At 36.8% G+C, this 12515-nt stretch overlaps 1 protein-coding gene across 1 annotated transcript in view; it reads left to right on the top strand.

Moving 5' to 3' along the window:
• The window catches only part of MAP2K4 (mitogen-activated protein kinase kinase 4), a 56724-nt gene that overhangs the window by 2131 nt on the left and 42078 nt on the right, over positions 1–12515 (top strand). The window contains exon 2 of the mRNA XM_015810241.1: positions 8765–8797. Coding sequence (XP_015665727.1) covers positions 8765–8797 — 33 coding nt within the window. The remainder of the gene's footprint in view (positions 1–8764; positions 8798–12515) is intronic.

The raw sequence follows: 12515 nt of genomic DNA, 5'->3' as shown, positions 1-12515 counted from the left end.
TCTCAAAACACTTACCATAATATAAATACATTGACTGTGCTTCCTAGGAATGCTAGGAGTTGTAATTTAGTAACATCTGGAGTGCCACAGGTTGCCACCTCTGATTAAACTATGTAAGTATAGTATAGTATCTGGTTACCATGTGTAGCCAAATTTGTCTTACTCAGTCTAATTCCTAGAAGTTATATCACTTTGTAGCATTTATATATTAGTTACTTCCATGTTTTGTTTCATAGTAAAGAATATTACTTCCCCTGGATATTAGAAATAACGTGCTGAATTGATAGGACTTTTCGATTTATAATATATTTGGGAAAACATCTTGTTTAAAGTTATTTTCAAAATCTGCTTATTGTAACTAATAGTTTATAATAGGCACTCTGTACTTTAACAATTTCTATATTTGTCTGAAAGACATCGTAATCAAATTGGAAGCTCTTAGTCTTGAATTACTTCAAATAAATTATCCAAAGACAGACTGCCCTAGCTGGCTGCTCCTGAGGGGGAAAAAAAACTAAATTCTAAATACTTGTGTATTGCTGTCTTTTTCCCCCCCTTCCATTCAATCATGTTTGTTTCTTGAAGACTGCCTGGATAGGTTCCTGCAGTTTTCTTGGCAACATTTTTCAGGAGTGGTTCACCAGTGCCTTCTTCCTAGGGATGAGAGAGACTACTAGCACAAGGTCACCCAGCTGGCTTTGCGCCTAAGGTGGGACTAGAACTGAATCTCCCAAGACATTTAACATTCAGAACATGATGGTGCTCATCACACAGTACAGTATAACCAGCTGCGATTAATTAAAATTAAACTGCATTAAATCACTATTTAAAAAAGAGAAAAAAATCCAATTTCATGCAACAACATTTTCCATGTGTTACTTCTTCCAGAAACCTGCCATATTCCTTCCTTCAATCTACTCCACAGGCTCTTAAGTTAAGTTGTAAGTTGGAGAAATGAACCATTTCTTCTGTTGATAGGAACTGATTGAGCAATAGAATGAGTTATCATGATTACCAACCATTATTTGATTATCAACCATTATTTAAATAATTTATAATAAGCAGATTTGTTTCTGCTTCATTTACAAGTCCCAACTACTTTATAGAAGAAACTATATTCTCATTTCTAAAAATTATTGATACAGTGATTCCTCATTTTTTAAATTATGTTACATATGCATTATAATAGATGGTAAGCTTGAGTAGAAAAAGCAAGTTTAGATAGTTCTTAATATAGTTCTTAAGGAATTGAATAGTTTCATTGTCTACATATGAAACTTTCATACTACCATTCTATCATTCTAGATTTGATCAAATATTAAGAGATCAGTTATCTTTTTAGTCTCTGAATGTTTGTGAGATTTTTGGTGCTTCAATAACTATACCAGTTTACACATGTACAAAAGTCCTCCCATTTGTCTCAGTGGTAGGTGACATACAATTGAATACAAGGTGTATATTAATAACTCAAGTGAGTAAGGAAGCTTGAATGCTTGATCGCTCTTACACATCCTTGGATGCAAGTCATATATTATGGTTCAAGGTCAAAAGCCATTCTGCTGATCTCCAACTTGCTAAATGCATGATTCCACTGTAACAAGTATAGACTTGTTTTGGTCACTGCCTCTTTTGGAGAAGATTTAATATTATGTTTCTTTTCCCTTCCTGTATTCAAGTGGTGAACAACACACATACCCTAGATAAGTTTAGGTAGTTTTCAGAATGAACCAAGAATGATTAATTGCTCACAAAGAAAAAGAATAGAGCTGTGTAATGTGTGTTCTCCAGCACCGGAGATGGAGAATCCCCATTAGTGGATTCTCCATCTCCATGATGAGAAAAGGCGTTCAGGTAAGACAACGCCCCTTCCCATATTTAAAAGGTGGTGATGTGCTCCCTCCTCAAGCCATTGCTGGAGCCTACATTTATTATTGATTTTAGTCCAATCTCCATTGGATTAGATTGCTGAGGGCTCTGGAAGAAATGGACCTAGTTGTGTTGAGTTTCAGGCTGGGACAAAATTGATTATGCTTGACAATGAATTTTGACAGAACCAGTTGGGGTGATACCACCATCATGGTTCTTGATCTCTTAGTGACTGTTGATAACCATTGATCATGGAATCTGTCTAGATTGGCTATGGAGTTTTGTAGTTGGAGATGAAGGAAGATTTTTTAGGGCCATATTGGTACTGTAGACCGGTTTTCTGTGACTGGTTCCAGTAGATGCAGGAGAGAAGTGGGGAGAAATCCAGCCCAAAACAAACCAGGGTGCCTCAGGATTTGACTTTCTAGTTTTAACTTCTACGTGAGTTCAGCTTAGTGAATTCATTCATCAACCTGTACTTAGTTGTCCAAGTTATTCTGTTGAGGCTTGTTCCATTTCCTGGAAGATGTTTGGATCTGGTTGAGGAAGAACAGGTTTAGCATTGATAAAAATGAATGCTTAATAGGTGCATGGATCTTCTGGGGATAGTCTTTGGCTGTGGATAAATGGTACTTTTCTATGCAAAACTAATACATAATTTCGGAATCTTTCTGGATTCACAGAACCTACTCAAAGATCAAGTGGCAGCTGTGGCAAGGACGGGCTTCTTATAGATTCACTAGTGTACCAGTTGTGCAATTTCCATTTTCTCATAGTCTCGTATGTCTTGGTCCCCTTATGTGGGGAGTACTGCAACATGCTATATATTACTGTAGCTCCTCTTGAACGCCACTCAGGAGGTACACCTGTTCCAGAATGTAGCAGTGCAAGCAGTTATGGGGCACCCCTATTATATGAATTGTATTGTTTCAATTAAGCTTTAAGTGCAATTCCAGATCTTGGTCATCCCCTATTGGTGCTTTATGGCACAGGGCCTGGGTATTTGTGAGGCCACTTCTCTCCTATCATTAGATCTAACAGAGCTGACAGGCTTCATATTCTTCCATTAAGCAATATCTTCTGATGGGATTTATGAGGTAGACCTTCTCTGTCACAGCAATTGCCCCTTAGAAAAACATCTCCCTCTCCCTAAGGCAAACATGTCAAACTCGCGACATCACGTGACATCGCACAATGTATCGGGACAGTTTTGCCATTGCCCGCAATGGGGTAGGTGCAGCTTCTGCGTCACGTGTCCGGCCTGTGGGCCAGCAGTTTGACACCCCTGCCCTAAGGTTTGGACTAAGCTGAACCTGCAGGCCATTAAAATGTCTTTGAAAACATGATTGCACCCTTCAGCCCCCTGCCTCAAGTCTTGGGATAGGTCAGGATATACCCATTTGATGTGCAGTGTCTAGTTAGGATACGTTTGTTCACCTCTGCTATTCTTGTTATGTTCTCTTTTTATTTGTTTTAGGCAATTTATTGTTTTAAAAGTATACACTGCCTATAATCCTTATGGAGTTGGGCAGCTTTATAAATCTTAATTATAAATAAATCCAGATTTGTAGAACAAAATATGATCCAGAATGTAGACAGTGTAAGCATAGCATCTTTCTTTAAGCCAAAAGCATCTTTTTCTGGGATCTTGTATCAGGTGTGCAAGCCCAAGAGAAAAAAACGATTGACTTAAGATTTTTCCAACAGGCTTACCTGAGATGCTTCCAAATCACATTTTGTTATTTGACTCTGGATCTTTGCACAGTGCTAGAAGAGAAGTAATTTAATATAAAACGAAGAGCAAATTAATCTCTTCTAGGAATGATCCCTTAATATCACTAAAATACAAATTACAATAATTTGCAAATGTACTTTATTGTAATCTATTGTAAAATTTCAACATGGTTAAACATTCTGTCCTAGTCAGCAGTATTTAGCATGCCTCCTTGTAGACCTGAAGCTTCATGTGCAAGAAGTGGAGGTTTGAAGGAGAACATACCACATCATAAGGCAACATTGTCCATTGTTTGACAATTGTTAGGACATTTTTCTAATATATATCTAACCTGCATCTACCTGTTTGTATTTTCAACTTACTGGTTCTGGTCTTGCCCTCTGGGGCAACTGAACAAGTGTACTCCCTCATCTGTATAATGTCCTTTTTAGATATCTAAAGACTGCTATCATGCTTTCTTTCCTTTTCCAGGCTAACACTGGAAGTTTTTAAGAAGAGACTGGACAGCCATTTGTCTGAAATGGTGTAGGGTTTCCTGCCTGAGCAGGGGGTTGGACTCGATGACCTCCAAGGTCCCTTCCAACTNTTATTATTATTATTATTATTATTATTATTATTATTATTATTATTATTATTATTATTATTATTATTATTATTATTATTGTTACCATACTTTAACCTTTTCTCTTAGAACTTAGTTTTCAGTTCCCTCACCTTGTTTGTAGCCTGCACCCATTTAAACTGTGGTAGGCAGCAGCTGGCCTTTTAAATAACAAACCAAATTTATGTTTCTGGGGATAGTTTTTAAACATTTTTATCTCTTTTAACTTTTTGTGGAACCTTATCTTTTGGCACCTCTAATAAAGTTGATTTTTGTTTCAGTACTGGAGTTGCCTGGTGGTGCCTTCTAGCACCTGGCTCAGCTTAGCTAAGTTATAGACTCCCAAAGTTTTATTTGGTTTCCCCATACCATAGTTCAGCCAGACCCAGGATAGGGTAAGGATTTCCCCTATAGCAGGGGTGTCAAACTGCCAGCCCGTGGGCCAGACGCGTCACGTGGAAGTCGCGCCCACCCCATTGCCGGCAATGGCAAAACCGGCCCGATACATTGGGTGACATCACGTGACTTCGCGAGTTTGACATGCCTGCCCTATAGTCTTACCCTGGTGGGAAGGGCAAAACTGGCTATAATAAAGGGGTGGGTGGCAGCAGCAAAGGTACCTAATTTTCTAGCTGCTGTTGGCCTCTCAGAACAAGGGGCCTGAATGGAATAGCTGGATCAATCCTGAGAACACCTTCAGTGTTACATGAATAGAGTGGGACAGTTACTTGCTGTGATCCTGAATCTGTGCTTCTGTTAATACATCTCAAAACAACATTTAGCTTTTTGACAGCTGCGTCACATTGTTTGCTCTTATTCAGCTTGTGACCTAAAATGAAATCATTCTCATATGAACTACTGACAAGCCAGGTCTCCCCCATCCAATACTTCCTATTAAAGTTCTTGTTTGTTTTAGCCTCTCTCCAAGCCTGTATTTTATAATCATTCCCACAGCCATTAATCTACATGATTGATAAACATGGTGAACAACATTGGGTTCAGGATAGATTTGATGCTACTCTCCCGCAAGCTATGGGACCATTTATTAGTCTTCTGTAGCAATGGACATTCATCCAATTATGAATCCATCTAACAGTTGTATCATCTGGTTCATGTTTTTATGAATAAAGTTATCATGAGAGACTTTATCAAATGCTTTGCTAAGATCAAAGATCATTATGTTCATGGCATGCCCCATGGATCTATTAAGCTTATAGTAATTATAGTGTTTTAAATACTATATAATCACACTATAGTAATTATCTTTGTGTTCTTTATGTACAACTATATTTCTCTCTCTCCCTCTCCCTGTCTCTCTGTCCTGGTGCGTTTTCCTCTTAGCGTATTATTTGAGTTTCATCATTGGTAGTCTTTATATCTCGCTTAGCTTGGTTGAACTTCAGGAAGTATAAATTTTCATGTTTCAAATTTTCAAAAAAATATATTAAATGTGAGTGGCTTAGTATGTTTCTAGCTGGTGGTCATATCTGATAAATGATTCTTTCCTTTTGATTTGCTTATGTTTCTAGATCTATTGTTTCCTATTGGGTATTTGCAAACAGGGTTTGAGAAGACTCATTGTGAACCAGTTTCTGAAACTGTTTAGAGCAAAGGTTTTCTGTTACTATTAATTATAATTCATGTAATAACATGGATAGGACACTTAACCACACCTATGAGTTTACATAGAATTTTCAGATTGTGCATACACTGGAATGCACATTGTCAACTTTGTGTACTTCCTTATTCTTGCTATTGGCTGAGATGAATTAAAATATGTATTCATTTTATTTGTAAAGAATTTATCTTGCTACAAATTTCCCTTCAGATTGAACCCTTCACTGTGATTATATGATAGAAAGGCTAGTTCAAATCTTCAACTTGTCAGATGCCAAAAACAGTATATAAAATAGCCCAATACAATTTGAGGCAACCAATCCCATTTGTGATGCTACAATTCTAAGCTGTTACTGAATCAGAAGCTATCAATACTGTAATGTTTGATTAAATTTATTCTTTATACCAGTAGTTCGTTAAGTGTGATCTGAAATTATATCCAATAATAAAGATAGAATAGTCCAGTGGTGGTGAACCTATGGCACAGGTGCCAGAAGCAGCACTCGAAGCCCTCTCTGTGGGCACATGTGCCGTTGCCCCAGCCTCGCCTCCCCCCGCGACCCCCTCCTCTCCAGCAGCCCCCCCTGAAGGAGAGTCGCCCCTGAGCGTGGCCCACGCGGAGCAGCGCAGCCAAGGATATGGCAGCCAGGCAGCATAGACAAGACTCCGCCCTCACACCCCATCATGCACAGTTGATGCTGCAGGGCGCAGGCAGAGGACGTGACCGCCATAGCGCTGCTGGGCTGCCTGGGTGATCTGTGGCGGGCCCTGGAGGCGGTGAGTGGCCCTGCGGGCAGGTTGGGTGGGGGATGGGGCAGGGGGCGGGGCAGGGGGTGGAGCGGGGGCGGGGCCAATTTTTCGGCACTCGGTCTCTAAAAGGTTCACCATCACTGGAATAGTCCATAGCTAAATAGAGCTTCATGATTAAAGGCTTTTTACAGTACCTTTGATTGTTATATTAATGTTTTGCTTCTGAATTTTGTAGGATCATTTGGTGCTGTTTCAAAGCTAACACATTTTCAAACATTTTATTAAATAAATGATGGTAGCTGAGGTCACAAGAGTCATCAGATAAGGGTACTATAAATTCTCATACATGTATCTACTGTAAAAATGTCCTCAAGTAACTGCTTACCTCTGGATATTGAAGTATACTAAGAATTAGAGATGAATTTGTCATTAAAATATCTTCAAATTCTATAGGTTGCCAAATTATTATAACTTTATTTCTCAATCCTAAAGTGGCAAAATAGTGGCTATTACCTTGTGCTTTGTACTATTATTACCTTTTATGCTTTGTACTACCAAAGGAAAGATGGGATAGAAATCTCAACAAATAAAGTATTATTTTAGGAGACATTACCTGAAGAGGTAATGATGTGTTTTCTGAATGCAATAGTCTCAGTTCATTGACAAGCAAGAGATTGGTACTGGGAAGAGCATTCATAAACCTGAGACTTAAAATACTTGCGAAGGTAGCCTTAAAAACATGCAGAGGATGCTTAAAAGAAATTCCGGTAGCTCAAGGAAAGCTAATTATTCTCCAAACCCAGCAAAAATGACATAAAGCAGTTAGGTAAAATAACCAAAGAAAGCAAAATCAGTATCTGCCTAATTGCATACAAGTTGAAGAAACAGAATTGGTTTTTATGCAACGTATAATTCTGGTCATATGAATTACAGAACTATCGAATGGCAGGGAACTGTACGTTTTTAATGTAGAAATGGCAGTCCCTAACCTTTAAAGCAAGGATAGGGGACCATGGCCCTTTTATGACTTGTGGGCTTCAACTCCCAGAATTGCTGAGCCAGCTATGCTGGCTCAGAAATTCTGGAAGTTGAAGTCTACATGTCATAAAAGGGCCATGGTTCCTCACCCTTGTTTTAAAGCCATGGGTAATAATCTGTGAGTTGCATATTGGTAGCAGTTTTCAGTTGCTGTTAACATTTATTGATACATCTTCTTTATTGTCTTCTAACTTCTGGTCTGTTTCTGTCCACAACTTTGAGAAGTCTTTCTCCCCCAATTTGCTGCTCGTATCCTTAGTTTGTTTCTTGCTGCTGACCTTGGTGACTTCTGTTGTCACCCACATTTTGCTTTCTGTGCTGTCTGGCAATGAGCTGCTGCATTTATTTGCCACTCATAATCACATTGCCCCAAATTTACTGCTTCTAAGATTTGCTCGTGTTAATAATAGGGAGAAAAAAAGGGAGATTTCCACTTCCTTTGTACATAAAAGGATGTGGCAGCTGCTACTATGCAGATTATCTTTTTTTCTTGCCTTTTAAATTGGAAACCTTAGCATCTACCAGCGCATAATCTGGCTTCCACACTCGGAGCACTCTATGATTATTGTGCCTTTCAGTCTGAGTGCAGTGATTAATTCAAAAAAGGTTTCCCACCCATGCATTACAGTGAAACCCAACCTAACCTGGAAAAACTATTTTCAAAATTGTATTTTTAAATTTTAGAATGTTGCCACAGAAGTCATCATATGGAGACCTCACTAGCTATTTATTTTTAACTTTCTGTTTTTAAATTAACAACTAATATGCAATCTTTATCAGTGATCTGATCTGGATGTTCATGTGATCCTTTACAAATGTCTTGGACAAAATCGTTCAACAGTTTTTTAATAGATAAGCTTTTCCTAAGCTAAAGCACTCCAGATTCTCTGGAACTTCAAATTTCATTGCCGTTCTGAAAATTATATCCTCGGTACAGTATACATGGCAGAGTATCCTAAGGAGATTGCAGTTGATATCAACAAGAAAATCGATTATTGGAATTTGTTCTTTGCAATTCAGATATTATTTTACCTGTGTTAAACCTTTTAATTTGTATCTTAGGTTTTTTTTAAAAATGAACATTAAATGTGATTTTAAAGGTTATGAACATCTGTGATTTCCAGTAAATGAACTAGAACTTATCTTTTTTGCTTTAGGCTTTCAGATAAACTTCTGTGAAAAAGCACAAAGTAAGCTACATGTTTTATAGTATTCTGCTATTTTAATTTATTTTTAAATCATTCTTGGTATTGGGAATGTGTCCACTGTTGATCTAACTAACAGGCCATGCATTAATACAATGGCAGGGCTTCCATTTTTCATTTTCCAAATTGAGATTCTATTTTGTAAATCTTTAATTAATGTTATTTATCTTGGATAATAAGGATAATTGTTCCCACAATAAATAGCGTAAAATCAGTTTTTGTCTTTTGAAAAATAAAAAATGTATTTGAATTCTGTGTAATATAAAAATACTTATTTTCACATGATGTCTAGATATAAGTATTTAAGGAAACCAATAGGGATCTGATATTCAGTAAATTAGCCCCTCCCCCCTTCAGATATCAAGCTACATAAGTATTTGGTTAGATTATCAGTTTAAGAATGACCAGGATATTGACCTGCAAGTCACCAGCATATCATAAGATGCAATTTCTCACTGCTGCTACATGAGATTCTTTGATTGGAAATGTTGGCACAAAGCTTGGATTTTAAACATCTAAAGAATATGTGCTATACTTTTAAGTCATAACTCTCTTTTCTTAGTTACCTTAAACTTTTTAAAGTAAAAAATTGCTGAAAAAGACAGTGAAAAGTTGTTGCAGAGATGGTGAAAACAAGCACGTTCAAGCTTTCCTTACCATATTCACCTATCATTTGTAGAGGACAATTTCCCCTGTTTATAAAAAACTTTTCACTTGATGGAAGTTGTTGTATTCCAAGAGCCTATGTTTGAGAGAGAGCAGGATTTAGAGAGTGTACAGAGAGCAGGATGAAAGGATCTACCATGCTCATTTGTACTATTCTTTAATATGAATATTTTAAAAAATGTGTGAAGATGAGAAAAATTTATCATTTACATTGCTTTTTATCTACCTCAGAATGATGTGGAAACATGACTGAATGTATGCCAGGAGTCTGAAATGTCTATGAAGATTAGACATTTTAATCAGTCCTTGTCAGATTGCATTTGGATGATTAATGGAAGCTCTGTACAATTTTGTTTTCATTTTTTTCATCCTCTTAATGGCTTTCATTTTTAATTGCTATGTACATTATATCTTTATAATTGCCTGCCATGATGTAGTGGGAGCTCTGTTGAAGAACACATTTTTTTTTCTTCATTGGGTAAACTTACTTAAACATATTCATTCTGCATTTAATTTATATGTTTTTTTAAAGATAATAAATATGCCTATTTAAATTAGAAGTGATTAATGCTTCTGCCATAATTGTGGATGTTCAGTAATTTGTGACAGAATTTTATCTCTGAGATTTCTGAAGAGGATCTTTCGTTGGAAGATTATAGGCAAGAAGTACAAAGACTAAAACATCTTTAAACCAATAAGTTAGATTACTACTCATGATCATACTAGGCTTCCTATAGCTAATCAGTTTGAGATGCAGGATATGGAAAAGATGCTGCTACAGAACAAAGTAGAAACACTCAAGTAAAGTGTTAAGAGAATTTGCATAGTTTGCAAATTTGCATAGAATTTGCATAGAATTTGGAGAGGTCTTATGTTGTTTTCTGTTTCAGTAAGACAACCATTGTTCTATGGAATGCTGTTTTCCTCTTGTCCTTCTTGCAGACTGTGATGTCTACATGGATAACAAACTTGAATTCTTAGACAAGTTATGTGGAAAACATAACTGATGTAGCTGGTAATTGTTTGAATATTTCTTTAAAGTAAATAGGAACCACATAGTCCAAGATCAAGACTTGATCCCATGGTATGGGCAATTTTTGACCTATTGCTTGTGCTACAATCTCTGTTTAGAGATTGTAAATGAACAAAAGGACTTGGGCACAATTTGTTTTGAGAGGGGCCTCCCACTTGGTACAAGTAGCAGCTGTAGACTCCAGGTTGAGTTAAAAACAAAAATAAATATTTAAAGACACATTTCCTCTGTTACACCTGATGTGAACTCTTCTGCCCTTCCCTATTTCTGATTATTATCTATGTTAGAAACATTGAATTTTAGCATTAAGTTGTGGCTCCTTCCACTAAGTTGTTAGTATAAAATAAGACTTTCAGTTGCAATTTCTTTATATTCTGTTCTATATTGACATAATGTTTAATTGTATATCACCATAGGTTTATTCCCACAGTTGCCAATCTGAATCATATAGATATCCTGTTCTTAGGAGTAAAGCATTGAAAATGGAGTTAACATTAGCATTATTGTTCACCAGAAGGAATTAATGAGAACTAAATAATTTGAATTATTAAATTATATTTGGGAATATAATCTACATAACAACAGCTTGCATAGTTAAAAAAGCTCATCAATTCTGTATGATTTGTCTGGCAATGAGGTAGTGTTTTGTGGGTATTTTACAACTTTTTGCAGTTTTTATGTGCAATTCTGTTTATGCAATAATATATTTTGTAGCGTATGGAATAAATGTACTATTTAGAAATTTGGCTAAATCAATTAAATAGAACATCATTCCGAATAGAATAGAATAAGAGTAAGAATAAGAATTGAGCTGGAAGGGACCTTGGAGATCTTCTAGTCCAGCCCCCTACTCAAGTAGGAGAACCTATACCATCTCAGACAAGTGACTATCTAGCCTCTTTTTAAAAATCTCCAGTGATGGAGCGCCCACGATTTCTGGATGCAAGCAGTTCCACTGGTTAATTGTCCTCACTGTCAGGAAGTTTCTCCTTAATTCGAGGTTGCTTCTCTCTTTTATCAGTTTCCAACCATTGTTTCTCGTCTTGCCCTCTGGTGCTTTGGAGAATAACGTGACCCCCTCTTCTTTGTGGCAGCCCCTCAAATACTGGAATACTGCTATCATGTCTCCCCTATTTCTTCTTTTCTTTAGACTAGCCAAGCCCAAGTCCCAAAGCTGTTCTTTGTATGTTTTAGTCTCCAGGCCTTTGATCATCTTAGCTGCTCTTCTCTGATTTTTTTTCCAAACTCTCAATATCTTTTTTTGTGATATGGTGACCAAAATTGGCTGCATACCATATTTAAATATGGTAGCCTTTGTGATTTTTTTCTGGAAGCTGAAAAGCGATTAAAATTGTGTAATCATTTCACATTCAAGGTTAACCACAAAAACGGAAAAGATAGAAGCCTATGAAATTTTATCAATATTTCATTTGAGAAGGGGACAGTATATACAACAATTTCCTCAAAATTATTTATTTAATGAATTTATATAGCTGTGTCACAAAACATGACTCTTGGTAGCATACAATATATAAAAACAATATACAATACATCATAAAATACTAAGTAAAAATAGAAAAACCAAAAAAAGATAAAAGTATATTTCTTTAAAATACAGATATAGTTGGAGGACATTTGCTGGTGCACTAGAAAAAAACTTCAATTCTGATGATAATTCTGATCATCCTGCTTATTAAAACACAATTTCATCTTCCTCTGCTAAAGTTTTATAAAAAATCAGATTAAGCATGGAATATTTCTGATCCTCTATAATGAGGGATCTACTAAAGCATTTTGCCCGTTTAGCTTCTCCAGCACTGAGATGGAGACTCCACCATTGGGTAGTAGACTGTATTCCTGCCCAATCAGATCAAGTCAGCCAAAGTTGCCACGCCCGTCCTGGACCGTGATCTTCAGTCTTTGACTTGATCTTGCCCAGGACAGACGTTGCAAGTTTGGCTCTAGGCAGGTACAGTCAGTGGTGGATCTCCATTCCCTTTCCAA

The sequence above is a fragment of the Protobothrops mucrosquamatus genome, unplaced genomic scaffold (assembly GCF_001527695.2).
Source record: "Protobothrops mucrosquamatus isolate PMUCROS unplaced genomic scaffold, P.Mucros_1.0 scaffold_36, whole genome shotgun sequence".
Lineage (NCBI taxonomy): Eukaryota > Metazoa > Chordata > Lepidosauria > Squamata > Viperidae > Protobothrops > Protobothrops mucrosquamatus.
The sequence above is the reverse complement of the archived record's forward strand: the minus strand, read 5'-3'. Positions and strand labels throughout refer to the sequence as shown.